Raw genomic sequence first — 27,472 nt, forward strand, 5'->3', positions numbered from 1 at the left:
TTGTTTGGTTTGTGATGAGAACTGAAAATGACACATGAGAGTCAAAGTTGGACAAAAGTCGCAACACATTAAGCTTAAAGGACCACAAACACAAAGCAGCAGCTTATGATAACTACAAAAGATAAATTCTCAGGAATTGTTTGATACGATTTTGAGTATGTGTGAGAGAGAGCAAATCAGATTCTGGTCAAAAGAAAAGACTCAAACAAATCAGTCTCATAGTTTCTTCCTTTGTCATCATCATAATGTTAAAGGAAGCAAAATAATCATAGAAACTCACAATTAAAAGTTAATATATACATCATCAACATAACGAACACATAATCTCAAACTGTAGAGATATTTTTCATCAATTTTCACCACCATATACATGTCTATATTATAAAAGTGTAGAGCTTTTTTCATTGGATTGTTTGATCCATCGTAAAAATGATATCTTTCTTTCATTGTGTTATCTTGGACCGGATAGTTCCATGGCAAAGGAATCTAAAGGCTGATGATCATCGTCATCATCGAAAGCCGAAGATCCAAACATTTGATAAGTTGGATCATTGCAATGTGCGTCAAGCCTTGAGACAGAAGTAGTAGACAGAGAAGAGATTGTCTTGAAAGAGATATTGGCATGGTAGAAATGTGAATGGTTATGCGAAGCAGCCCATCTCTCGGCTAATCCATCGCCTTCAAGCATCAAAACAACTTCAGACATTTTAGGACGATGAGCTGGCAGATATTGTGTGCATAGCAAAGCCACTTGCAACATCTCTCCAACTTCAATCTTATCGTAGTTAGTTCCGAGTTCTCGATCCAATAGTTCCTCTACTTTCATCTCTTCATGTAATTTCCTCACCTAAACCAATGTTACAACAGCATCCGGAGAAAATGTTAATTTGGTTGATCTTATGAAGTAATCAAGAAAGTGTACTTCTGAGTGTCATTTCTTACCCATTCAAGCATAGCTCCTTTCTGGCTAACGGTTTTACCAAACTCAAGAGCTCTCAGTCCGGTTATGAGCTCGAGCAATAGTATACCGAACCCAAACACATCGGTTTTCTCAGAAGACTGACCAGTGGAGAGATATTCAGGTGCAATGTGGCCAACCGTACCACGGACCGCAGTTGTGACATGAGAATCCGCATGGTTAAGGAGCTTTGCGAGTCCAAAGTCACCAACAACAGCTTCAAAGCACTCGTCTAAGAGAATATTAGCTGCCTTTACATCTCTATGAATGATCTTGGGATCACATTGCTCATGTAGATACAACAAACCTCTCGCTGCACCAATTGCTATCCTCTTCCTCATGTTCCAGTCCAATGCCGGTTTAGCTACAACAGTTAAACAAAATTGGTTAAAACTCATCGAAAATGAGATTTGGACTGATGGTTCAAGACATTATACTAACATTTAAGCTTAGAGGCGACGCTTCCATTAGGCATGTAAGGGTAAACAAGAAGCCTTTCACCAGAAGTTGCGCAATAACCAATTAACCGAAGCAGATTCTTATGAACAGCTAAGCTAATCATCTCTAGCTCCATACGAAACTGTGAATCCCCTGAGGTTCCATTAATATCCTTCAACCGTTTCACTGCCACCATTGTCCCATCTCCAAGCTTGCCTCTGTACACATTACCGAATCCACCAGCGCCGAGAATGTTCTTGGAACTGAAACCATCTGTATAAACATGGAGTTCTCTGAATGTGAAGCTTCTTAGATTCCCAAGTCCTTGAAGCCCTTCCTCTTGTTTATCTGCTAAAAGCAAAACTAAAAACTCAACATCTTCCTGAATCAAAGTTATATAAGCAACAAGCTCAAATCGACGAACCGTTTAAGTTAAGGATCAGTAGCCTTCTTTGTTTCTTTCGGTACCAACAAAAGGACCCGAGAGCAAGGACTAGTATAACAACAGAGCCAAGGCTTACACTAAGAGCTATTGCCAATCTATTAGACCTGCGTCCTACACACACACTCAAGTATTGATTAATGAAAGGATCATTACAATGATGAAAACACTGCAAGAACGAGACTTTTACCTGATGAAGAGCTCAAAGAAACAGAAAGTGGACTTGCATTGATTGATCCAGAACAAATCTCAGGTGGGTTGCTTCTACAAATCAAAGGATTACCAGCAACGCTACAAATTCAAAAGGAAAGCAGAAGCAAGACTTAGTCTTGACTTCAACTACAAGAATTTGTGAAATCACTTCAAATTTTGAAACTTAAGGTTTATTATACTTGAAAGTCCTTGCTGGGAATTTAGGAACAGGGCCACTGAGATTGTTGTAAGACAAGTCCCTGAGTTTCAAAAGAATTTAAATTTCAGACAAAAAAAAACAAAACACTTCAGTAGGTGAAAGGACAAATCTGTATACACTCACAAGAAGGAGAGGTGAGGAATTTGGGACAAAGAAGCAGGGAAGGGCCCAGACAAAGAGTTGTTGTTGAGTCTCCTATTGGAAATTCAATTCGTACGAGGTTATTAAGATGATTAATGAACCGATGAAAACAAATCATCATTACATTGTAAACAAGATTGAAGAACAGAGGAGAGAAGCAAAGCTAAGCTCACAGATATTGAAGGCTGCTTAGCTGGTCGATGGAAACAGGGATGTCACCGGAGAATCGGTTGTTGGAAAGATCCAAGGTTTGTAATTTGGGTAGAAAACCGAGCTCCGGTGGAATTTTGCCGGAGATGTTGTTATTTTGCAATGACCTTCAAACAAAGCAAAAAAATTGGAATTGAGAAACAAGCAAAAAAGACAAACTTTATATTATAGAAAACAAGATCCGAGGATGTCGTAATCTTACACTTGTCGGAGATTTGTGAGATTTCCGATAGACTCAGATAAACCTCCCGAGAGAGACTGGCTCGGCGCTCCTCTACCATTGAGAGATAGAGAGAGAAATTGTCGCCATTAATGAACTCTAAAAGCAGAAAACAAACTCGGAAGAAAAGAAAGCTCACAGTCCAATGACGAGGTTGTCGGGAGAGCAAGTGATCATAGCCCAGCTACAAGGATCAACTGAAAACTCGTCCCAATTGTTCAAAGCTCCATGAGGATCATGCAAATTGTTCCTTATACTTATCAACGCCTCAACTGTAAAAAAAAAAAAAAACGGATTTTTGTTATAGAGTTGAGAAAAAAGATCCAATTTTTAAACTAAAGTAACAATAAAAGAAGCAAATTTTACCTTCAGGGTTTCTGGGCTCAGAAGATAGAGTGAGAGTAGAGAAACAGAGGAACAAGAACGAGTAAAGGAGATGAATTTGAATCTTCATGGTCTTCTTTGTTACTACTACCATGGAAGATTTTAGTTACGAGAGGTTAACAATAATTTTGAAGAGAAGAGAGACAGCATTACTTTATTTTTTTTCGGGGTAGTGACCACAAACACACATAGAAAAAGAAGAGAAAGCAAAAGCAAACAAAGCAAAAAGAAGAAGAAGGAGAAGAGATCTCTGCTTTTTTATTTTGAAAACAAGAAAGAAAGAAATCTCGGGTTTAGTAAACAAGTCTTTACGTTCGTCTTCTTCTCAAACAAACAGTCTCTCTCAGAGGAGATGAGTTTGTTGCTGAGAAAAGGTTTAAGCCGAAAAACGTTTAAATGAGAGGGAGAGAGAGGCAAGAGAGTGACATTTGTAGAGAGTGAATCAGGGGATGCTGATACGGACTGTCGGACCCGGGATGGTGGATGCTGGTCTACTCCAGTCTCTCTCTCACTCTTTTTCTTTGTCTTTTTTGTTCTTCTTAATGCCAATTTTTTTGTATATTTGGAACCATATATGTTTTTCTAATTTAGTCTTAATAAGTCCGATTAATAGATATAAAACTAAATTAGACTAAATTACATATAAATTTTAAAACTAAATTAGACTAAGTTTTAAAACAGTACAAAAAATTTAATAGATGTAAAACGCAAAAAAAAAAAAAGCGGTATATAATTACGATACTTAGGGCCTGTTTGTTTCTTCATCCAGATGGATTATTTAGATGGAGATGAAAAATGATGTTTGCTTTTGACAATTTAAGAGACCATTTGGATGAATCAGTTGGATGATCCATCTCAATGATTTTTAAAAATTAAGCAAAATTATGAAACTCATTTGGATAGACTTGATAGGACCATTTGAATGGAGATGGTTTACTCAAAAACAACAAATGACAAATATACCCTCTTTTAATAATGTTAATTTTCTATAACTTTCTAATTTAATATAAAAATTTTAATTACATATTAAACCAAAAAAACATTCTAAGAATCATGAAATCGCGGACTATTATTTTACGTCAAAATTGTAAATTCATTTTCTCCGCAAAAACCATAAAATCATTTTTCTCGCCAAAACGTTAAATTCATACTTTCCCGCCAAAACCGCAAAATTTTGTTTTCCCGCGAAAACCGTAAAATTATTTTTTCCGCCAAAACCGCAAAATCATGTTTTCCCGCCAAAACCGTAAAATCATGTTTTCCCGCCAAAACCGTAAAATTATTTTTCCCGTCAAAACCGCAAAATCATGTTTTTCCGTCAAAACCGTAAAATCATGTTTTCCCGCCAAAACCGCAAAATTATGTTTTCCCGCTAAAACTGCAAAATTTTGTTTTCCCGCTAAAACCGCAAAATTTTGTTTTCCCGCCAAAACCGTAGAATCATTTTTCCCGCCAAAACCGTAAAATACTTTCATTTGTCAAAGTGAAAGCATGAGTATTTTAGTTATTTTTATCTAAATGAAAATGTGGATGAATTACAAAATAATCAAATAAAAAAATATTCATTTAAATGCATCATTTAGAAAAAATATCAAATAATCAAACAAACATATTCAAATAAACCATTCAAATGAATCATGTAAATGGATCATTAGAATGCAAATGCTAACTGATCAAACAAACAGGGCCTTAGTTAACAACTAAACCCAATATTTTTTGGTAATTTTTACCGGCATGATAGATCTATTATTTCTATTAAAATGGATTGGTTAAACGGTAAGCTAAACTATGATAAGAGCAAATGGTACAGAAGGGGTAAAAAAAAATTTACATAGAAGTTATATATAAAGATTTTTAAAAAGAAACATCTGCATATTGTACATGGACGATGAATTGACCAAAATCGACTTGGGTTTACATTCAATAATTTTCTAATTTTATTATGTGTAAAAAAATAATTTATATTTTATAAAACAAATTGGAGAACATTGATGTAATGTAGTAGGACTACCAGTGACAGGCTAGAGGACTGATGCACTCTAAAATAGCTTCATCCTCTTTCCTCTTTTGTCTTCTTCTCTAAAGAAATCCATCTTAATGAAAACAGTATTTCACCATAAGATGAAATTTGATATTTGATATCTCCCTACCTAAATTTGAACTTTAATGATAATGATATTTAATGATTCGCATATAAAGAAATTATTGTATAAATATGTCAAAACGAAACAACATGAGATAGTGATACGAAGAGAAACTTGCAACAAGTAACAAATGCCTGAAATAGGTGAATCCACACACTTGCCCTGATGAGGTTGTGTTGTTACATTATTTATGATAAGTCCCTATACTTTTGATTTCTTTCCTTTTTCGCCTTTCTAATTTCTTTGTCATTATTTTGGCCCACCTCCTCCTACTTTCGTATTAATTTAATTGAAGGGTCTAATAATTACATCTTTGTCTTTTTATCTTATTTTATTACTTTTCTATCTTTTTCCCTTTCAATCACATCTTACTTTACTGCAAGAACATTCATGACCCCCACGTTTCGAATGTATGTTTTTTGATAAAGTTTTCGGTAAATATGCTAGAAAATGAATTTAAGTTTTTGTTAAAATGTACTTACTAATAAATAATCAATCATGCATTGCCCATTTGCATCGTGCGTAACGGTGCACTCAAACTCGTAGTCAATAAGGAAAAGAAAAAGGTCTTGACTACAAAAAACAAGTGTTATTGGAAATTTTGTATGGCTTTTTATAAAGAAAATGAATCTTGTGTTCACCGAAAATGTTAGTGAATGACAACATTAAAATGTCACAAACCATAAAGAAGTACGGAGTTGAAAGTGGCAAAAAATGCCGAATTAGGTTGAGCAAGATGAGGTAAGCATCGAGATGCTTTGTAACCAATTACCTTGTTTTTTTATGTCACATTATATCAATGATCCATTTACATCATGCATGCATCTGTGTACTTTGTTTCACATATATATTACATAAATGCCCTAATTAACTTTCATAATATGTTATTCGCACACATGGTTTGATAAAACTTATGACAAAATCGTTTTTATTCACGGTCTATATATAAATGAAATCCTATTCTTACGGGAGAAAAATGTTGCATATTTCCCAAATAATTTAACATGACAGTTAGATTTATCGTGTGGCTATAACAATCCAACCGAATTTGTAAGACTTAAATTTTTTGATCTTCCACTAAAGTGGAGAAGATTGGATGATGGGACAAATCTCGCTGCAGATCAATAGTATAATGCGTTATTGGCATCTGTTCCAATATTCTTACAAAATTGAAGTATCATGTAAAGCATACGGAAAAAGGAGGAAATAATTAATGTTCATGAAAGGATTACAAAAGTAGAATCATCTTCCCAATAATTTGCACCACATACAAAGTTTGGATATTTTCCTCTCTAATTCTCTTAGTAAGGTTTTGTTTCATCTTACTGTTCCCAGGACCATATTCTGGATATGCACAAATTGCACCAATTATATATGCTATTCTCTTGAAGTCCTTTTGTTAATATTGTTTTTTGGTATCAGGGCCAAGTTTGTGTGACTAGCTCAATGTGTAGCAGAACATTATTGTTGTGCATCCTAGGCCCTAGCAATGGAGAATGAGTCATCAATCATATATTTAATTAGTGGAAGTTGAAGTACTTGATTTTAGCTTTTACTAAATATTGTGATAATTAATTGAATTTTACCAACTATGTGTGATTAACTGTTTCCAAATTCTTCATTTTGCCGTCTTATTTTTTTATCAACCGTACCATCTTCCCAATCTTGTGAATATCAGTATGAGCATCATCACAGCATGGGTTTTACGTGAGAAGTTAGTGAATTTACGTAAAAATGAAAACTTTTGTTTTGGTTTTTTAAATTTACGTAAAAAATGTAAATATATACTATAATATATTATTTTTGTTGGTCAAGATATAGTATAATATATTTAAACTGAAAAAAGGAGTAGAAAAGTTGAAGTTAAAGTAAAGGAAAAAAGAGAGAGAAAGGGGAAGGAAATCTTCGTCGGAGTGCGTTTATTCTCCTGCGATTTCCCATTGCTCATATGGTCGACCTGATTCTTCCACGTTCTATAATCTTTCTACTTCTTTAGGAGTATATTATACTCATAGACTTAAGCAACTGAGCATTGATACAAGAAAACTACATACTTAAGTAAGCATGTGTCAGGAATAAATTGAACTGACTGCTTTAGTGGGTTAGTAGTTACTAGTTACAATCTTTTTTCTTAATATAAAGATGAAAAGGACAAATGGAGTACATACCTAGGATTTGAACTTGTGTATATTTTATAGATTTTGTACCAAAAGGTAATTTTAGATTTTACTTCACTTCATATTTTTCCTACCTTAAAAATCCTGAAAAGAAAATTCATACTGAAGACATTATTGAACACAATTATAATAATTTTGTTAACTAATAGTCTAATACCAAAAAAGAAATGACATAAAGGACACAAGAAACAAATAACAGAGAATTTGAAACCAAAATGAATATAAGTGTAGAACAAAAAAGGGAAATAAACTATTATTTCAAAATAAGGGTGATCCAGTAAAGTGTAGACCAATCCCGGACCTAAATTCCAATCTTTTTTTTTTTTTACAGCAAATTCCAATCATTTCAAATTGTCTAAAAATTTGTATGTAAAAACCACTTTAAAATCATTAACAAAATGGACCATTTGACAAAATAATGGACATAATGCATTGTTAAAACTAAAACCTAATCGGATGAGGAAGAGGGGCTCATGGGATAACAGGCCCAAAATCTGAGCCCAATCAACAACATCGTTTGAGAAAAATCTTTGTTCTATCCCATGAGCTCAATTTCTTCGTGTATCCTAATCCCTAAATCCTTAACCACCACAATGAAACAAAACATATGGTATTGATATTTTAATATGAAATCAATTTTCTGTGTTGTTATCGATTCATTAGTGCTTTCACATAAATATCCAGGTGTTGAATTGGTCCAAACCAATGCAAGTGACAAAGAACATTATATCTACCAACAACGAGGTTTCTTGTTCATAGTTCATACTAATCGTACATGTGTTTCTTTATCAACAACATTCGCTTACATCGCAAGAGATCTAAGTAACGGTATATGTACATTATTATCTACCTCGCTATATAGCTTTTGTTCGTGGGAAATTTCAATATATATGACATCTGTTTAACTAGTAAATGGTTGATACACGAAGACCCATGTGAAAATGACATTTTTTGTTTTGGGCTTCGAGAACACAAGAAACCCCACAAGGGGAGAGGGAATTCAAGATACTTCACTTTTCCCAAGAATATTGTAGCAAAAACCTAAAATACTAATTGTAGTTAAATATTTTTAAACGATACTACAAAATAAATTAGCAAGAAAATTCACATATAGCATCATGGTTAGGCTTACATTGATTTTGAGCTTGCTGCCAGAACAGTCATTTTTCTTGCATTGTACACTCTACCTCACTTTCTCTCTTCTAAATCTTTTTATTTTTGCTCACTTTAATTGCATCATTTAAACGTTTTTTAATCAAGCATGTACTGATTAGCAATAATCGACTAATGTACGTAGTGACTGAGAATAACCGTGAATAGTTTAACATATTGGTACATTTCCCTAATTTATTACAAAAACATAAAAAAAATCAAGCTATCCGATTTGGTGAAAGGCACATTTCCCGAGAGAAATAGAAATGTAGAACCAATGCATCTCTGTCTTTTATTTCCTATGTTGTGGTCGTCAACAAAACACATCAAGTTTTTTTTTTTTGGGTCGACATCAGTAATTATTAACACATCAAGTTATAAATAAAATTAATTAGACAGACATGCAATATCATTATCACATGTATGATCACAATTATGAATAAAAATATACATATAGTCATAATTCCTTCGAAAGTGACAAATTGGGAAATCAGAAGATTTATAGACAAAAATAAAAAATTTACTTTAAATTAAAATAACTATCCTGCATTTTCCAGCCAAATTCTTGCATAATTGATGGAAAGTAAATATGAAAAAGCTCACAGTTTAAGTAGTTAATAAATTTTGTTTTCAGCAAGATGTAAAACAAGTTATATAACTAAATACATGAAGTAAGAAATCATACCTCTAAATTAAAATTAAAGAGAAGAAAACAAAGAAAGTGATTTAATAATGTGACAAGGAGATTGAGCCTTTCCGCCAATATCACTACTTCCCAAACCGTCACACTATTTTTTGTTTAATGAGATTATTACATTAAAGACATAGAAATGAATCTGATCAACGACATTGAAGAGTTATGAAACTATTTTTTCTTCTTCTCTAAAGAAAATGCTCTTCTTGAAACCCACTACCATTGTTGCAGTAATGCTGATCAATACCCTCCATTCTTTTCTTCTACCAAACAAAAATCAAGGGAAGGAAGTAAAAAACAAAATCAGATAAGACATAAAGTATACTAACAAGTGAGAAGGAAGAAGAGTGGTATTGGTGAATAATGATGATGAAGAAGAAGAAGAAGAAGAAAAAGAAGAATAGTACGTGTGTGAATCAGAAGACAAGATATGGATACATGTTTGCTTCTCCTTCTTGCTTTTGTCACCTTTTATGGATTCTTCTCAGCTTTTTTTTTTGTTCTTTATTCGTTTCGTCTGAGAGAAGCCTCCTTTGTGCCTGTAAACCTTTTTTCTCTCTCTTTCTAGTTCTCTCTAACCCTTACCTTCTTTTCTCTTTCATAATTTTGCATGTCTGTCTAATTAAATACGACTGTAATAAAATTTCTAATTTAGTAAAACAAAATTATTTTTAGTGTTAAGCAATTAAAAATTCAGCAGTTTTACAATAGTTAAATAAATAAGCTAGTTATTTAATTTAGTCTAGATTTGACTGGAAATGACGTTATTAATGTATTTAGTGGTTTTTTCATCAATAAATTACTAATTTATATATAGACGCTAAAAATCCAGCGTTATCGCTAATGATTTGGGTGAAAATTTGAAAGATTTGGTAGTATACCACTCTGTCGGTGTTCCGACAGTATAATTCTAACATCAGTAGACCATTGCAATCAAGTTCTCAAGTGTTTTTATCTTTATATTATATGTTGGTTTAAAGCCGGTTTGCATCCACAGTGCAGCATGTATACCGGACCAATATTGTTATGTTAATTAACTTCCAGTCACTCATTGCTAAACTTCTTTTGATATGCATACAAACACGTTTTAACTTATGAAATCTTGACTTCCGTTTTTTATTCGATTTCTACTAAATCGAGACATGATGGACAATTATTTAAATGAAGTGATATAGACAATTAAATAATTGTATCAATACAAGCTTGAAAATGGTCTGACCAAAAACATGTGCTCCCTAGTCGAGGCTCGGTTTTATCGAGACAAACACCACTAAACCCTATACTCATTTTCATATTCATATTCATAAATCATAATACGTACTATATAAAAACACACTGATTAAACCGAACCGAAACTGAAAATAATTGGTAGGTGTTGATTATGCTGCAGAAGAGAAAGATCGAAAGGCCTAAGAGTGACACGTGTACGGAGATGGTATGAAGAAGCTAAAAGAATAGAGATAGAGAGGTTGAAAGCACGTAGGCAATGACTTGTGAGGTGAAATGACAGAGCAAAGGCAAAACAAAAACAAAAGAGTTACGAATGAGACAGAATGTCTCAGGAAACGTCAGCTTCTTCTGTTTTTTGGCTCTTCATTTCGTAAAACCAATTTTCTTTTGGAACTGTCACGGAAAGCCCACATGGTGTGGGATGATATGAACCTGTCCATTAATTTGAAACTTGGAAGGAGAAACAAATCAGAAGCGTGAAATTAGGTCACTTGGTTATCAATGATTCTGTTTTTTGGGAAATCTTGGTGTTTGTTCTCAAATTCAGATATCCATTGAAAATAGATGATCTTCGCCTAGTAAGTATTGAAAATTATATGATTTTCTAAGGAGGTTAGCTGGTTAGTGATGGGAAGCAACTTGTTAGTCCTTTTAGCTATGGACTGAGACCCATATTATTGGGCCATAATCGAAGCCCATAGGACCATAATCGAAGCCCACAAGTCCACAATATTGCTTCAATTGGTGAAAGATACTGTGGATTGTAGAGTGTGTAGTAGACGTAATCAATTTTCTACAATAGTAGATGTGTACGTAACTGGACGAGTTTCTGGACTATATTCGAATTTCATCTTTGTAGTTTGTTTATATACTTGGACCAAAAAAGATTATAACTAATTAAAAAACAGCGGAATTGACAAATGAGAACACCCTCCTTGAAACGGCGAAGAAATAGTCAAATGTGCGATACTTATTTTTTGTAAACCTTAAAGATTTTGTTTTTTCTTTTTGATAATGACCAGTTCCCACAAAAACAGGTAAGTTAAATCAACCATGTGCATACTGCAAGAAGATAACATCTCTATATAGTTGCGCAAGAATATAAAAACCGGCGTTATTTACGAGTTACAGTTTTCTAACAGATTTGGTGAATAACAAGGTTTATTAATTGTAGATATCTATATATATATATATATATATATATATATTGAAGTATGTATGTGTTATATATTGCATAAATACATTCAAGATAGTTATTTATTTAATTAAAAACGGTAAAATATAGATTTTATCAAATGACATATTTTTAGTTTAAATATGGTACAATTAATTTTAAGATTTACTGGCACATCAAATGATCAAAATGTGGTTGATAATTGTGTTGATTATTGTTATTGATAAAACCATTTTCTTTTCAATTAAACAGGTGTGGTTTGGACGAATCCTAATCATCTTAGAAGAATAAGACGATTTTTTTTTTGCCCCAGACGATTAAAACATATCTTATGATTGGCAGCCACACATATGCACTTTTTAGTGAGATATGATATTACGAAATGCTAGTTTACGTATAGTTTCTAAAATACAAATTTCACGCACTAAACTACGGACACCTAGTTAAGAAATAATTATTGATATGATGTATGATAGTATTTAAACTATATAATAAAATACAAAAATCAAAACTATTATTTTTTAAAAAAAAAGAATCACATAGTGTAAATACTCATGTATTTTTCTTTAGTCATCACAAAATTTACTTCTCTAGATTTTTAAAAAAGTTTTGAGCTATTAAAAGCATTTATATCGTGTAGAGACATAAAAGTATATCAATAATAAAAAAATAATATATATTTCTAATTTAATTATGAAATACTTACTACTTAATTTCTTTTGACAAGTGATTCCATTATTTGTTTATTGTTTGTCTACAAATGATATCCATGTTCAAACTGTGTCAATCATTCAGAATAGAGTCAACAACGGTTGCCGTCCACGGTCCACTCCGGCCTCTAAACTTTTTTTTTTTTTTAAGAGCCTCTAAACTTTTTTTTCTGAAGTAAACAACAAAATTAAAACTATAATATATACAAAACTGTTACATAAAACGTGGAAAATTAAAAAACCAGTAGGTAGGTCGACCAAATCAAATCTCATATAAATACATACATACATACGTCTTTATTCTCCACTGCTCTATTTCTCAATCTCTCTCCTAAATCAATCAATCTTTGTATTTTCATTTAGCCAGAACAAAAAAAATGGTGGAGCAAAAGAGATACGCTCTGTTTCTAGCGACTTTGGACTCAGAGTTCGTGAAGAAAACTTACGGAGGATACCACAACGTGTTCGTGACGACGTTCGGAGACGAAGGAGAGCATTGGGACTCCTTTAGAGTCGTCAGCGGAGAGTTTCCTGACGAGAAAGATCTGGAGAAATACGATGGCTTCGTTATCAGCGGAAGCTCTCACGATGCCTTTGAGAATGATGATTGGATCCTTAAGCTCTGTGATATTGTCAAGAAAATTGATGAGATGAAGAAGAAAATTCTTGGCATCTGCTTTGGTCATCAGGTTCTTTTCTTTTTTCTATTATCCCCTATTTTAAATATATTGGATTTTTTTTGTCATTTCAACTTTTAATTATTGGTTTAAAGTGAATCATTTTATTAATTTGTGAATTTAATGGGTATATGAACATCCCCTGTTTTTTTTATTTCATGAATTTTGTTAGTTGTCTAAGATTCTAAACAACTAGTACTTAAATTGAACCTAAATTGTGCATAACATCGAGTGAAAAGTTAAAGATGCTCATTTAGAGAAAACAAAATCCAATTTATGAATGAATAAATGGGTCATTTCCGTGAAAATATTTAATGAACAAAGTAAATCACACTTCTTGGTTTGGCTGTTTTGATGAATGGGTCATTAATTAATAAATGTATGCACTAGTGGAGAGTATTCAATAAAGCATGACAATAAAGATTATTATCTATAAGAGTAAGGGACTGATTCTTCACTAGTGGCGAGTATTCATCTTATTTTTTTTATTGGTTTGAATTAGTGTTGTGATATCATTTGGAATGATTCAAAAACTGAATAGTGCATGTTGTTGATTAAAAAATATTCTTCTAATTGAAAACGATTTTTCCTTTAGATCATAGCCAGGGTAAGGGGAGGAACAGTCGGAAGAGCAAAGAAGGGACCAGAACTTAAACTTGGAGACATAACCATCGTCAAGGATGCGATTACGCCTGGAAGTTACTTCGGAAACGAGATTCCTGATAGCATAGCGATCATCAAATGTCACCAGGACGAAGTGTTGGTGCTGCCCGAAACTGCTAAAGTGCTTGCGTATTCCAAGAACTACGAGGTGGAGATGTATTCGATTGAGGATCATTTGTTCTGTATCCAAGGACATCCTGAGTATAACAAAGAGATTCTCTTCGAGATTGTTGATCGTGTTCTTGCTCTAGGCTACGTCAAGGTTGGTTTTATTTCTCTTTTCTCTTAACCTTGATCAATTTACAGACAACAATAACATTGAAAAACTTGGATATAGTACATATGGGTGGGTTTTGGATTAAATATTCACCGGCTCGAAATAGAATATTGTAAATTAGGGTGTTGTTGATTAGTCACTTCAATATAGTACACCTCATAGTATCTATCATTTGGTTGACACAATTACTCCAATTTCCGTAACATGTGGCATGTTGTTGCCTTGCTGGTATAAACTTATGATCATTTTAACTGTTTTGGAATCGAATATTAAATATCAATGAGGACAAAAATCTAGAATATTTCTAAGAAATTGTAAATTAAATATGCAGCAAGAATTTGCTGATGCGGCTAAGGCAACGATGGAGAATAGGGGAGCAGACAGGAAGCTTTGGGAGACGATTTGCAAGAACTTCCTCAAAGGCAGAGTTCCAACTAACTAGTTTCACTCCCAAATTATCTATTTGGCTCTTGTCATATTGAAACAATTTGTGGATTTATGATCTTGCTTTATTTTTATTCAATGTATAACGACATATTAATCTCGGCGTGACTTATTTGTGTTATACCAGTTGATAAATGAATAAGAAGAACCTAAGCTATTTAAAGCCATAATTGCAGTTGTCAAATAAAAAAGTGGAGATATGCTTCAAGAAACCTATATAATGAATATTGCATTTCTTTAATTTCTTTAACATGTGATTGTAGTCATGTTTTTCGGTTACCCTAAATTCAAACAAAGAACCACGAACATAAGAAAAGAAAAAAGCTAAGCAATGCATGACCGAATATTTTTTGTATAATAGGTGACAATTAAGCTATTGATCATTCACATAAATATTGTACATAACACTCTTTTAGTTATAAATTTATCATGCTAATGCAACACTCAATACCTAGACTATATAATTAACTAACAGAGAGAGATGGGAGAAATCTGTTTCATCTACATTTTTACCGCCTTTCCATTTCCCAATCTATTAATGTAGTGATAAAATGCATCTTTCCATTTTTTTTTTTTTTTGACGTCCATCAATGATCAAATCCCTTTACGATTGCGATTCACAAAGAATCAATGCCAAAATACACGTCGCAAATTCGTAATGATATAGTATAATGCCCAAAAAACACGTGAGTAAATAAGATTAAACCAACTGTAATGTCTAATCACATATCTTGTAATTTAAACCGGTATAATAATACTAAACCGGGAAAACCTAATTGTTGTCTTGCATTTTCCCTCTATGGCTCAAGGTATAATTAAAATGGATATCAGTTAGATGCATACTGCATACGTTTTTAACATTTCGAATCCATAAATTCAGTTGTTGCGATAATCCAAAACTAATTTGCTCAGTACACGGACCAAACCAAAAACCGGTTCTTTTAGACCAAACCGAAATTGTCTACTCCTAGTCCTCCTGCATATATGCCCCAACACATCTCTCAATCCTCTCATCGTCAATAATATCTTTATATGACAATGGTGAAGCAGATAAGAAGATACGCTCTATTTCAAGCCACGCCAGATTCTGAGTTCGTGAAGGAGATGTACGGAGGCTACTTCAACGTATTCGTGTCGGCTTTCGGAGACGAAGGAGAGCAATGGGATCTTTTCCGTGTGATCGACGGCGAGTTTCCTCGCGACGAAGATCTTGAGAAGTATGAGGGATTCGTCATTAGTGGGAGTTTACATGACGCTTTCACAGAAGAGGATTGGATCATTGAGCTTTGCTCTGTTTGCAAAAAACTTGATGTGATGAAGAAGAAAATTCTTGGCATATGCTTTGGTCACCAGGTTTGATATTATTATCATCCAACGTTTTCTTCTTCTTCTATCATTTAAAATATATCATACTTGTATAATTTTTTAATTACTTACCACTAGGTAAAATCTTTACATAAAAGTGCATGTTTTTTCTTTCGTAATTTCTCTTTTTAAAATTCGATGTACATAACTGTTTTGCCTAACTTCATAAGCTATGTTGTAGACTAGCGTTAGACTAGATGAATCTAGTTCTATTCAAAGTAATAAATTTTAAATTATAAAAGCATACTGCATAATTGAATTAGAATCATCATGCCATATTCATAACATATCGCATGCTATATCATTTTCAAGTTTTTTTTTTCAAGTTATAATGCAGTATTGCATGCTATATCATTTTCAAATTAAATTTTGCGTGGAATATATATATATATATATATATATTGAGGATAATAATCATCAAACATCATGTTTTATAACTTGAAAATGAGATAGCATGCAATATGTAATGAATATGGAAAAGATTTAGGCTGTGTAATGAACATGTAAATTTTAATTTTCTAGTCAGATATTATTATTATAGACAGAAAGTAATTAAAGAAGAAAAACATAATTTTTTGTTGTTGTTGTAAAATGATATATTTGGGTAAAAGATATTAGATTAAGTACACTGTTATATACTTTATAAATTCTTTATATGAGTACGAATAAATGTACTTATCAAAGAAATAACTAATGTATGTGTGTATGGATTAGTTTCATCTACACATGGTGGTTAATAATCCTGAAAACAATATATATACCTAGCTTACGTTTTTTTTTCTTGTTTTGGATTTAGATCATATGTAGAGTAAGAGGTGGGAAAGTGGGAAGGGCTCGTAAAGGACCAGACATAGGCCTCGGTAACATAACGATCGTTCAAGATGTGATCAAACCGGGTGATTACTTCGATCAAATCGAGTCATTGTCGATCATACAATGTCATCGAGACGAAGTACTTGAGCCTCCAGAGTCGGCTAGAGTCATAGGATTCTCAGACAAATGCGACGTTGAGATATTCTCAGTGGAAGATCACTTGCTTTGCTTTCAAGGTCATCCCGAGTATAACAAAGAGATTCTCCTTGAGATCATTGATCGTGTCCACAAGATCAAATTTGTTGAGGTTCGTTTTAAACGTCTATCTTTGGTTTTATTAATCCTATTATGTATAGATTGGTCGGTCTTCTAATGTCCCAACCCTTGGGAGATTATTCCGCTACGTACCCAATTTAAATTCCGTTGTTCAGGATATATATATATATATGTAGCCAGGGTGAGGAATCTCTAAAACGATTTTTTAAACTAAAAAATATGTAGGAGGAAATTTTGGAGAAAGCAAAGGATTCGATCAAGAAGTTTGAACCAGACACGCAGCGTTTGCACATGCTTTGCAAGAATTTTCTGAAAGGACGAAGAACCCACTAATTGGTTTAGTTTCCACGTTCATGGTCTAAATAAATTCTACTACGTTTGTGTAATTTCATAACTATTATATGGTCATGGTCATCACATAATGTAACATATCTTCGCTTTTAACTAAATTACCGACTGCTATAAGAAATAATAATAATAAATTACCGATAAACAAAAAGAAGAAGACTGGTATTTGTAATTTTAATTTAGTCATTTATAAGTGGGTATAGGTTACGTGTATAAATAGATTATTTGATCTTCAAAAAATACACGTAAAATCGAGCTACGGTAAACAAATAAATGTGATTCTAAACTTAGATAAATTATTAGGTGGAGTTGTCATCTTATAGACAGCTAATCTCGATGTGTGATTCTTTTTTTTTCAACTAATTTTTGACTATTTTTTTTCTGTTTTCTTTATTTAACAAAAATCTCACTTGGCGTGTCTGATCTTGTTCCCCGTCGTCGTCTCTAACTTACACATTTCCATTCTCCGAATCTCTATCTCTCCTTTTGCTTCATCGGTGTGATCTCTGAGACGAAAGAAGAAGAAGATGGTGGTTATTGAGCAGAAGAAGAGGTTTGCTTTGTTTTTAGCGACGTGTGATTCAGAGTTCGTGAAGAAGACTTACGGTGGTTACTTCAATGTCTTCGTTTCAACTTTCGGCGAAGAAGGTGAGCAATGGGATCTATTCCGAGTCATCGACGGACAATTTCCCGACGAGAATGATTTAGACAAGTACGACGGTTTCGTTATCAGTGGTAGTCCACATGATGCTTTCGGAGACGCCGATTGGATTGTTAAGCTTTGCGAAGTTTGTCAGAAACTTGATCACATGAAGAAGAAAGTTCTCGGCATCTGCTTCGGCCACCAGGTTCCTTTCAATTCAGTTTTGCTCAATTTCTGATTTGGATCTGATCGGTTGGAATCTTAGGGTTTAGATTGACTCACATTTAGCTCATTTCAATTTTTAGATCAGACTCGAGTTGTTCCAATGCCATTATAGTTAGATTGATATCTTTATATTGTTGGTTTATTGATGGAGAGAGTGTTTGTTGATGAACGTTTGCTTTGTTCTGGATTGTGTCTCTGTTCTTTTGGCTATAGATAATTACTAGAGTTAAAGGTGGGAAGATAGGAAGAGCACTCAAAGGTGCAGATATGGGACTTAGAAGCATAACCATAGCGAAAGACAATGAAAAACTACGAGGTTACTTTGGAGACGTTGAGGTCCCAGCATCTTTAGCTATTATAAAATGTCATCAGGATGAAGTGTTGGAACTTCCTGAGTCTGCTACACTACTTGCTTCTTCTGAGGTATGTAACGTCGAGATGTTCTCTATTGGAGATCATTTTTTCTGTATTCAAGGGCATCCAGAGTATAACAAAGAGATTCTGTTTGAGATTGTGGACCGAGTCCTTAATATGAAGCTGATGGAGGTTTGTTCTCCTTCTCTATGATCTCTATTTTTGCTAGATAAACATTTCGGAGTGTTCTTGTTCTCAATGTAGTTAGCCTTATCAAGAATTGCAATGTGATTGATTTTTTTCAGCAAGAGTTTGCGGATAAGGCAAAGAGTACGATGGAGACTGCGCAACCAGACAGGATTCTATGGCAGAAGCTCTGCAAAAACTTCCTGAAAGGTTGATGATCCGAGACTATGTTATCTCTGTATGAACTTATCAAAAACTATGTCATCTCTCAATAAACCTGCAGTATCTTTCATATTTTATCTTCAGGAAACAGAAAGAAACACATATAAAACAAATCACAATCACAAATAATCTTTTATGTTACCACCTTTTTCTTTATCTTAATGTAGCAACACAAATCAAACAATAAAATTCAATCCGAGTTATACAAGTTATAAGCGTTCATAGACATTAGCACTTTTCTGGTAAAATTTGGTCAACTAGTATCATCAGCAGAGAAATCAGGTTCTGAAGGCTTCTGATATTTCACAAGTTCTATAGTAGACTTTGCTTCAATACGGTTCTTGTGAACTTTACGAAGTGCATTTGCAGCAAACTTTGAAGCCAGGAACGTCGCTCTGATGCTAGTAACTGATCCTTCTCCTTCTTCTTCTTCTTTCCTGAGTTGCTCAAGTTTCTTCTTCTTCACGTATCGTCGCCACGCGGCTTGTATGAAGATAGCAGCCCAAGTTCTCCATTGTTGCGAGTAGAATCTGAATGTGTGTTGAACTTGCCTGCTGTGTAGTCTTCTGAACTGGCTAGCCACAAATTTGAGCTCATCTGCTATCAAAGCAAAAGCCTCTACTTCAGTTAGAGCCTTTGCGGTTCTGGTAGAGGATGGTAGGTTGGAACCAGATTTGGGATCAAGTGCCCATGTCAAAAGCTCTTCCCCACAGAAATCTCCTTCTTTAAGCAAACTGCGGTTGAAGAAACCGCTTCTTCCGCCATCGGTGGTCACACTCTCAAGCCGACCACGGATAATGAAGAGCATCTCGTTAACCGGGTCGCCTTCCCGAACCAAATAAGAGCTCTCTGTGTACAGACACGGCTTCAACCGCTCACAGATTGCATCGAGCAGCCTCTCATCCATATTCTCAAACAATGGAACCTTTCCATAAGAAAAATAGAACAAGATGGTTTCATTTATGAATCAAGATTAGAAAAAGGCTTTTAAAGTAAGATTCAACTTACCCTCCGAACCAAAGCCAGACAGAGATGGCGTTTGATATCTCTTCTCAGATCCTTTGGGAGGTTCTGAACCAAATTCTCTTCATCAACTCCGCGTGTCTCCAACCATTTGTACTGGTCATATCGTCTGACTCGTTCTCGCAGTTCCGGTGGAAGCATTCGATGATGCATCCACTGTTCTGAATCACGTCTTTTCACTCTCATTTCTTCAAGCCGGATTGTAAGGGATTGAAGATAAGTCTGCATGTTTCCAATAAGAAGAGCAAAGAGAAGAAGTCCAGCAATGGCAAGTGCTATGGAGAATATAACTTCTCCAGGGTATGTGCTGGTTTCAAGCCCTTGACCAAGAGTGCTGCATTTGACATCGACAAAGTTACTAATGCAACAGAGACTTTTCATAATGACTATAGAAGACGGATTCTTTAGAATTACGTACCTGAGATTCTGAAGTCCCCACCATAAACAGAAGAAGTACTTAGAGACAAAGCTCTTAGATGAGACAATGCCAGAGGACAAGGCTCTTAAGTAGATCCCAAAATCAAAAGGAGGATTATCGGTTGTATTAACTGGGCAATTTAATTGCAGAACAGAATCTTTGATGGTAGTCCAAGCTGCATAACCATCCATTTTTTCATTACCACAAAACAGGAAGTTTCTGTGACAGTCCAAGCTGCTATTACTGCAAACCTTGGTCCAGCATCCATTATAACGTTCCAAGGCCAATAAGTACCATATAGCCCCAACAATCTGATAAAAACATAAGGGAAAAAAGAGAGAGTGATGAATGGATCTTTTGAGAATATAAGAGGAAAGCTACCAAAGATAGTATGTACTGACATGGCTTGCGAGCATGTAGAGTAGCAAGTAATAAGCTGCACCAGCCCAAGCAGTTTCAGCAAAAACACCAGCTGTTCTCTTTAACTCTGAGCTCAAAGGATACAACCGAATGAATCTTGGAATATATTGAACTAAAATGATAGATCGCAATGCCCGCTTTGTTGCTAGCACACTTGCACCTTTAGAGATGTAAAGAAATCTCCAAACTACAATCTGAAAAATCCAAAGAATAACATAAACTAGTCATAAAAATTTAGAGAACAAAGAAACAATGGAAGATAAGAGAACACTGGGAGAGGCATTTCTGTTATTACCTGTGGAAGTGGAAGCACAGAGAGAAAGTCAATGATGAAATACTGCTGCAAATAACGTTTTGCTATCTGTGCAGGGTCAATCACAAGTTCGCCTCGACCAAAAACCCGAGAAGAAGGGGCGACAAAAGCTGTTCTAAACCGAAGAGCCATGTGAAAAAGATAAAACGCATCAATTACTGTCCGCAGCGTTGTTGCTATAATAGCCAACTTCCGGTCTATACCGATACATTTCTCATTATCCTTAACAAACGGAAGATACAAGAAGAGCGGATCCACAGACACAGCGAGAATGCAAGAAGTAACAAACAGTTTGTTACAGAGCAAAAGAAACTTGTCCTGTGGATCAAAAATCTTCTTCTCTGATACTTTAAGATCTTCAGGAAAAACTGCTCGTGAAACCCCTAAACCAATTGATCTTCCTATAGACCAAAGACCTTTAGAACCTTTTCTAAACCCTTTCTTAAAGGAACCAGAAGATACATTGTTTCCCTGAGCACCACCACCACGTGTTGGTCCTTGTAAATTGAGAGTGCATCTGTTTAGACCAGTATCAGAAGTCTGCGAGTACCTAGAATCCATACTATCCAACCTGTGAAGAACAAAATAAACTAAAGATATCCATTTAGTTTCAAACCTGAAGTAAAGGAATGTCCTTTTTGGCTAAACAATATCTGAATCTGCTAGAATGATATCATCATGTTAAATTTCGATCAACTATATACAATAATGAGAGTTACCTTACAAACTTCTCGAGACGGCCACTGATTACTTGTGATTTGACTGCTTTTTTGCCACAGTCTAACATGCTTTTTCCTTGTGACTCAACTCATGAATCCCAAACCTGTTTTTACACACATAAGAAAATGTAATAAACATTTATGATCAAAATCATTTCAAGCAGCAAAATCCTAAACTTGCAATAAATATAAAAATAATTCAAGCACAAAAAATGTTATTGTTTGTTTACAGAATCTCTCTAAAAATCAAACTTGGTTAATGGGTTAAGAACATCCATCCATTTTCGTTGACCTGAGAACTCAAATTGACGGAAAAAACTTGAAAGGAACCACATTTTCTCCCCAAACCAAAACATCAACAAAAGGGTACAAACGAAAAAACTAAATACTTGAGTTTTCAGCATGAAAACGAGACGATCTTAAACGAGAAAGGTGTCAACCAAAATCAAGCAATGGGAAGTACAAAATGAAGATCATTCCAAACAGTAATTGGCTAAGAAATTAGGAGGGAATGCAAGAGATATACCAGAGAAGAAGACGAAGGAGAATTACGGTAGAAAGAAGTTACACGCCAAATCAGACGGAGACGAGAGAAGGGTGAAGAAGAAAGTGACAATGGAGTGGGAGGAGACGAAGTCGTTTCACAGATGAAAAAATATTGATTTTGAGAGAAATATCACAAAGACAGAAGAGAAGAAGAAGAAACTGAAAGTGTCTCCGTGCCGTCCGGGTCGGGTCCACTCTCTCTCTCTCTGCCGTCACGTCTTTCATTTTTCTCAACGTTAATTACATACACCAAACTATAGTCTATTAATAAATCACAGTTTCGTGTTTAAGAAACATAGGCTTTATCTACAATAATTTATATGTCCCTTATAAGAATGTCTCAAAACATTTACGAAAGAAATATACACAACTTGCTTAGGGATGGATCTGAAAAACGTTTTTCTCTATTGGTGTCGAATACCATTTTTAACCGGTTTATGATATGGTTTACCATAGAGTTTGTATCTGTTTTAAATTGTAAGAATATTGCGGTTCATAAGACTCTGGAAACAGTGGAACTAACTAATCTAGGTCTAGGCTCTGGTTTCACAGACCTTGCTCTTCGATAACAACCCCACTGTTGTAAACCTCTGCATCGGCGACGTTAACATCTTTGCCAAGAACCGTTATATTAAAAACTCGAGCCCACCTTCCAACGGTTGAATCCCATCCCACGATACTATTAGAGATACACGCATGTTCCTTGATCCACACACCGCGCATTACAGTACAACCAAACAATCTTACACCTGAATCAATCACACATCCCGGACCAATCACCACATCAGGTCCTATCAAGCAACCTTCTCCTATAACCGCACTTTCGTGCACGAGAACATTCCCGATTATGTTATCCCCTGTGGCCAGTTCTTGCGGAGTTTTCTCTCTTAGAGAGTTAAGGTACATTCTTTGCCCGGTTATGTAATCTTTCGGTTGACCAATGTCCATCCAAAAACCAGGTAGTACCATCGCGTAAAGCTTCTTCTCTGAAGCTATCTTAGGGAATATCTCTTTCTCTATCGAAGTCCTTCTCAGCTCAATCCTGTCAAGAACAGATGGGCTCAAGAGGTATATCCCAGCGTTGATCTTGTTCCCCACAAAATGTTTCGGTTTCTCGACAAAACTTTCAACTCTCGCTGTACCTTCCTCTGTAACCACCACACCATACTTAGAAGGATCATCAACCTGTTAATATCAGAAAATGCTATTAACAGATGAAAGATAAACTTCACAAAATGCAGAAAATGCTCCTGTTTGACTACCTCGGTCACCATGATTGATGCTTCAGCACGGTTAGTCTTGTGAAACTCGATCATCTCAAGCAATGGGTATTCACAGATAACATCGCTGTTTAGTACAAAAAAGGGTTGGCCTGATTCATCGACCAGCTTATCCCGAGCCAGCGCGAGAGGCCCTGCTGTTCCAAGCGGTTCAGTTTCTTGGGAAAATGTAATCTTAATCTCTAGCTTCTTCTCATATTCTTTCACAAAGTTCAACATGACCTGAGTAATACCAAACACACAAGGAGAAGGAGGATGACACGGAAGAATTTCAATTGTTATCGTATCGTTATTAAGGACAATGAATGTATGTACCTCTGGTTGTTGGTGATTGATAGCTAATACAACTTCAGTCACTCCAGCACCTTTTAGAGCTTCAATCTGCGAATGCATCATAATGAGAACAAAAGAAACTGTGAAAACTTGAGCAAATACAAAAGAAGAAGAAGAAGCTAACCTACCTGATGCAAAATCATGGGTTTGTTTCCAAAATCAACAAGTGGTTTAGGCATGCTCAAGGTAAGTGGCCTCAATCTGGTTCCGAATCCTCCAACTAGAATAAGAGCCTTCAATTCTGCATAAATATAACCAGATGATCTACTGTCATCTATGGGAGAATCAACAAGAATTATAAGCACAACTATTTCAGTATATATTGCTTCAGTTTCACTGAGAACACAGGAATCTCTGATTCAACTCGATACATTCAACAGACCGAAATTACACAGTTCAACAAAAGAGATACAATAAAACTCACATGAGATTTGGAATTTGGAAGGAGACGTCTTCTGGGATTACAAGTCGGAAATCACGTACGGACTGGGAAGGACTCTGTTTCCTGGGAGGCGTGACAATGCGGCCAAGACTGTGATACGTACGATAATTCGCGAGATACAACGAAATATACAAAATTTTATAATAAACCAAAAACTGATAGTTTCTTTTAAATGTCATTAAAGGGAGCATCACAATTTTTGACTAAAAAAGATCTCAACATTTAATTCTTCCACATGTAAAAATTAAAGCTTCTCAATGTTCATCAGAGACGCAGCAAAAGACAACTTCTGAGATCAGCTTAGAGATCCATTGATTCTGCAATCTTGCTTCTGGCCTCGTTGCAAAGAACATCCGCTTTGCTTCCATGTATTGGTTTATGGATGATAACTCTCACATTCCCATGGTTCAGTATACCTTCACTACCCGTTGGCATGATTTTGCCTGTTCCCATTAGCGTTATTGGAACTACTGCAACTCCGGTCTTCGCAGCCACTGTAAATGCGCCTTTCTGTAATATCACAAGCCAGCCTCTTATGTTAACACACATACCAAAACATGATCAAGAAGAATCTTGAGACTGTGTTTACCTTGAAAGAACCTAACCGACCATCCTTACTCCGTGTTCCTTCTGGGAAGAAAAACACAGATGCTCCCTTCTTTAAAAGTTCCATGCAGCGTTTTAAGCAATCCTATAATTTGCACAAGAGTTAAAACACTTTGAAGATTGTTTAAAAGCAAAACACTTGAAAAATGTGGGAGAAACAAAGAGTAACATACCACTTGGCTTCTTGGGTCCATCCGCTTCAAGGGAACGACACCCATCATGGACATGGCCCAACCGATGATGGGAATTACGAATATCCCTGTCTTGCTGATGAACTTAAAGCTTTTTCCAAGACTAAGAAGTGTGTAGATATCCAGAAAACTTTGGTGGTTTGAAACATATACAGCAGGAGTGTCTGATGATGGCAGATTCTCCAAACCCTCGATGTTGATTTTGTAAAACGGATAAATGCTTATGGAAGCCCAAAGTTTAGCAATGAAGTGGTGGAATTTTCTCCTATAGGGATCGAAGAGAAGGACGAACGGATGCCCAATAATCATCAGGACAATGAGAAAAGTAGCCGAAATGCCAGCAACAACACAAAAGAATATCCCTCTGAGTCTTGAGCTCAACTTAATCTCTGCACTTCAAAGTTGAAAGAACAAGAAAGGATTGTGTATAGAGACAGAAACTAACAAACAAAAAGAACGATGTAGGTTGTAATCTACCAAAACAGATGAAATTTGTTCACAAAGGTTTAGCCAAAAAAAACCTGGTTCAGGAAAAGAAGAGTCAGGGGTTGCAGCTCCTGAAAGATCTGCTCTCACAGTGATATCTCTTGCCAATTGACTTGATCTAGGTGATTTCTTATCAAGAAATCTGTAAGGATCATGTCTTAAAGAGCGGTTAGACCATTGAATGCCAGTACGTCTTGTTTCGCCCATAAATTTTTCACTCGGGACAGCTAAAGAAGAAACATGGAAAGCGAAGCAAGTAAGGATTTAAAAGATTCATCTCAGTATCTCACGTCGAAATAGATATATGGATAAGTAACTCGATCAGATCTCAAAAACAAAATGAGTAGATCCTATATAAAATTACAAGTCTTTATATATAGCAAGGAATGATTGAAATGATATTGTAACGCCCCGACCAGCAACAAAACCGCATCAAGGGACAATTAAAACTATAGTTTGATTGCCTTACCATGAAGGGAAGTAGTAAAGCTCGTCATGCCATTAGAAATGCGACCAAAGCAACAAACTTTATCCCTCGAAATCTGCATCTCCAATGATTTCATAGAATAAGAACAATTAGAAGAGAGCTTCATGTTCATTGTTCAACTATGTCCAACTATCCAAATCCACATCAAAATCTCAACAGAGCCAGAATATGTTTAATGAAAATAACTAAAAGCTTGATACTTCACTTAACATCACCAAGTAAAAATTCTAATTAAGCTTCCATTGCAGATTACGTTCCATCATTTTCTCAGAAACGAAAGGCGAATCAATCAATAAAGAGTAAAAAAATCCAAATAAAACGAAAATTTACCCGAATCAACGATGATTGTGATGAACAAATCGGTTTTCCATAATCTGCGAACATAATTAAGAAAAAGTTATCCCGAAGATATTGAAGTTACTTTATTGACAAAATAAGCTACAATCCGAAACTTGCAATTACATGAAGGATGTGAAGAGATGCTCCGAGCAGAAGCGACATCCATGGCGGAATCTGGAGCAAAAACATGCGTGGGATTTGCTCATGTAATTTGTGTCATCTTCAGGCTTATCTCTCAGGGGTTCCCTGCTCTACTGTTTTCACTTTCTAAACATCAACTGTGTGTCGTTTTACTTTGAAAAAGCGGCGGATTGCATTTTCTAGTTTGTGACGTAGATTGCATGCCGTTTTTGTAAGTGAAGCCAGCAAACTATTGTACAAGGCCTTTGAAGTCGTTGAACAATGGCCCATTTGAACTAATGGTCTTTTAGTGACCCATTATCAAACTTAAGCATTTTTATACGTTGAATTAAATTAATCACTAAATCCATTTTTTCCTTTCATCGCAAAATCCATTCACCACTGTTTTCTTCTACATTGAACTAATTTCATCAATATATACCAACTTTTAAATTTTGAAAACAAAAACAAAATTCTCTGAATTAATTCAGACTTTGAACGTACAATTCTTAGAATTTAATCTCCTATACGGCTGTTAGCGTAAATGTGTAGTATAGTTTTCTTCAGAAACGTTGCCATGATATAAGTGAAACGGGTAATTTAATTATCATAATTATTAATTAGTAACGATAGATTACTTAAAAGTCAAAGATGTACTATATGTGTAAGTAATGGAATTAGATTAGCACATTATCCACTTGGCCTCGTCTTATTTATTACCACGCACAATGGCGTTACCAACAAAATCAAGAACAATCTTAGAATATCAA

The 27,472-nt window shown here is 35.0% G+C and overlaps 7 protein-coding genes and 1 non-coding gene across 13 annotated transcripts; 3 read left to right on the top strand and 5 right to left on the bottom strand.

Moving 5' to 3' along the window:
• Nucleotides 1-200: 200 nt before the first annotated feature.
• SARK (Leucine-rich repeat protein kinase family protein) lies at nt 201-3,705 on the bottom strand. The gene is made up of 11 exons (NM_119198.5): nt 3,188-3,705; nt 2,961-3,093; nt 2,804-2,875; nt 2,565-2,708; nt 2,374-2,445; nt 2,231-2,290; nt 2,029-2,129; nt 1,821-1,952; nt 1,400-1,744; nt 943-1,322; nt 201-847 (listed from the first exon to the last, which is right to left on the bottom strand). The coding sequence occupies exons 1-11, from the start codon at nt 3,297-3,299 to the stop codon at nt 452-454; spliced, it is 1,947 nt and encodes a 648-aa protein (NP_194781.2). The 5' UTR covers nt 3,300-3,705; the 3' UTR covers nt 201-451.
• A 5,519-nt stretch (nt 3,706-9,224) lies between these two features.
• On the bottom strand, nt 9,225-9,966 carry AT4G03275. Of its 2 annotated transcripts, NR_144036.1 has the most exons (2): nt 9,780-9,966; nt 9,225-9,635 (listed from the first exon to the last, which is right to left on the bottom strand). It is a non-coding gene; the product is annotated as an uncharacterized misc_RNA (transcript). The 2 variants fall into 2 exon arrangements; NR_144037.1 differs by having other exon boundaries at nt 9,334-9,956.
• Nucleotides 9,967-12,634: 2,668 nt separating this feature from the next.
• GGP1 (Class I glutamine amidotransferase-like superfamily protein) lies at nt 12,635-14,778 on the top strand. Its single transcript, NM_119199.5, has 3 exons — nt 12,635-13,175; nt 13,759-14,088; nt 14,435-14,778. Exons 1-3 carry the CDS (start codon nt 12,864-12,866, stop codon nt 14,543-14,545), a joined length of 753 nt encoding a protein of 250 aa, NP_194782.1. The 5' UTR covers nt 12,635-12,863; the 3' UTR covers nt 14,546-14,778.
• Nucleotides 14,779-15,585: 807 nt separating this feature from the next.
• On the top strand, nt 15,586-17,454 carry AT4G30540 (Class I glutamine amidotransferase-like superfamily protein; the record flags this gene model as incomplete). Its single annotated transcript, NM_119200.3, has 3 exons — nt 15,586-15,900; nt 16,709-17,032; nt 17,227-17,454. The coding sequence occupies 3 exons, from the start codon at nt 15,586-15,588 to the stop codon at nt 17,332-17,334; spliced, it is 747 nt and encodes a 248-aa protein (NP_194783.1). The 3' UTR covers nt 17,335-17,454.
• A 211-nt stretch (nt 17,455-17,665) lies between these two features.
• GGP3 (Class I glutamine amidotransferase-like superfamily protein) lies at nt 17,666-19,120 on the top strand. The gene is made up of 3 exons (NM_119201.3): nt 17,666-18,197; nt 18,431-18,763; nt 18,877-19,120. Exons 1-3 carry the CDS (start codon nt 17,877-17,879, stop codon nt 18,970-18,972), a joined length of 750 nt encoding a protein of 249 aa, NP_194784.1. The 5' UTR covers nt 17,666-17,876; the 3' UTR covers nt 18,973-19,120.
• On the bottom strand, nt 19,093-22,614 carry CNGC9 (cyclic nucleotide gated channel 9; the record flags this gene model as incomplete). 5 transcript variants are annotated; one of them, NM_119202.4, is made up of 7 exons in its annotated part: nt 22,399-22,614; nt 21,873-21,976; nt 21,136-21,724; nt 20,822-21,034; nt 20,421-20,731; nt 19,988-20,336; nt 19,093-19,904 (listed from the first exon to the last, which is right to left on the bottom strand). In NM_119202.4, the coding sequence occupies exons 2-7, from the start codon at nt 21,938-21,940 to the stop codon at nt 19,233-19,235; spliced, it is 2,202 nt and encodes a 733-aa protein (NP_194785.1). In that variant the 5' UTR covers nt 21,941-21,976; nt 22,399-22,614. The 5 variants fall into 5 exon arrangements, with proteins under 5 accessions (NP_194785.1, NP_001190873.1, NP_001329900.1 ...); NM_001203944.2 differs by having other exon boundaries at nt 21,136-21,743; NM_001342013.1 differs by having other exon boundaries at nt 19,233-19,904; nt 22,262-22,613.
• A 243-nt stretch (nt 22,615-22,857) lies between these two features.
• AT4G30570 (Glucose-1-phosphate adenylyltransferase family protein) lies at nt 22,858-24,280 on the bottom strand. Its single transcript, NM_119203.3, has 4 exons — nt 24,160-24,280; nt 24,014-24,079; nt 23,681-23,920; nt 22,858-23,603 (listed from the first exon to the last, which is right to left on the bottom strand). Exons 1-4 carry the CDS (start codon nt 24,208-24,210, stop codon nt 22,965-22,967), a joined length of 996 nt encoding a protein of 331 aa, NP_194786.1. The 5' UTR covers nt 24,211-24,280; the 3' UTR covers nt 22,858-22,964.
• An 83-nt stretch (nt 24,281-24,363) lies between these two features.
• Nucleotides 24,364-26,787, bottom strand: ATS2 (Phospholipid/glycerol acyltransferase family protein). Its single transcript, NM_119204.4, has 7 exons — nt 26,706-26,787; nt 26,574-26,617; nt 26,226-26,298; nt 25,792-25,983; nt 25,253-25,659; nt 25,063-25,164; nt 24,364-24,983 (listed from the first exon to the last, which is right to left on the bottom strand). The coding sequence occupies exons 1-7, from the start codon at nt 26,746-26,748 to the stop codon at nt 24,774-24,776; spliced, it is 1,071 nt and encodes a 356-aa protein (NP_194787.2). The 5' UTR covers nt 26,749-26,787; the 3' UTR covers nt 24,364-24,773.
• Nucleotides 26,788-27,472: the final 685 nt, after the last annotated feature.

This window comes from Arabidopsis thaliana, chromosome 4 (assembly GCF_000001735.4).
Source record: "Arabidopsis thaliana chromosome 4, partial sequence".
Taxonomy (NCBI): Eukaryota; Viridiplantae; Streptophyta; class Magnoliopsida; order Brassicales; family Brassicaceae; genus Arabidopsis; species Arabidopsis thaliana.

Coding starts and splice junctions, on each gene's coding strand:
- AT4G30570 (NM_119203.3), bottom strand. CDS start 24,210: ATGCCTAAACCACTTGTTGATTTTGGAAACAAACCCATGATTTTGCAT. Junction 23,921..24,013: donor TCAATCACCAACAACCAGAG/GTACATACATTC, acceptor GGTATTACTCAG/GTCATGTTGAACTTTGTGAA. Junction 23,604..23,680: donor CATCAATCATGGTGACCGAG/GTAGTCAAACAG, acceptor TGATATTAACAG/GTTGATGATCCTTCTAAGTA.
- GGP3 (NM_119201.3), top strand. CDS start 17,877: ATGGTGGTTATTGAGCAGAAGAAGAGGTTTGCTTTGTTTTTAGCGACG. Junction 18,198..18,430: donor GCATCTGCTTCGGCCACCAG/GTTCCTTTCAAT, acceptor TTTTGGCTATAG/ATAATTACTAGAGTTAAAGG. Junction 18,764..18,876: donor TTAATATGAAGCTGATGGAG/GTTTGTTCTCCT, acceptor GATTTTTTTCAG/CAAGAGTTTGCGGATAAGGC.
- GGP1 (NM_119199.5), top strand. CDS start 12,864: ATGGTGGAGCAAAAGAGATACGCTCTGTTTCTAGCGACTTTGGACTCA. Junction 13,176..13,758: donor GCATCTGCTTTGGTCATCAG/GTTCTTTTCTTT, acceptor TTTTTCCTTTAG/ATCATAGCCAGGGTAAGGGG. Junction 14,089..14,434: donor TTGCTCTAGGCTACGTCAAG/GTTGGTTTTATT, acceptor TTAAATATGCAG/CAAGAATTTGCTGATGCGGC.
- SARK (NM_119198.5), bottom strand. CDS start 3,299: ATGGTAGTAGTAACAAAGAAGACCATGAAGATTCAAATTCATCTCCTT. Junction 2,709..2,803: donor CTCACAAATCTCCGACAAGT/GTAAGATTACGA, acceptor CTTTGTTTGAAG/GTCATTGCAAAATAACAACA. Junction 1,953..2,028: donor TTCTTTGAGCTCTTCATCAG/GTAAAAGTCTCG, acceptor GTGTGTGTGTAG/GACGCAGGTCTAATAGATTG.
- ATS2 (NM_119204.4), bottom strand. CDS start 26,748: ATGGATGTCGCTTCTGCTCGGAGCATCTCTTCACATCCTTCAT. Junction 26,618..26,705: donor CATCTCTTCACATCCTTCAT/GTAATTGCAAGT, acceptor TTATGTTCGCAG/ATTATGGAAAACCGATTTGT. Junction 26,299..26,573: donor CACAATCATCGTTGATTCGG/GTAAATTTTCGT, acceptor TTGGAGATGCAG/ATTTCGAGGGATAAAGTTTG.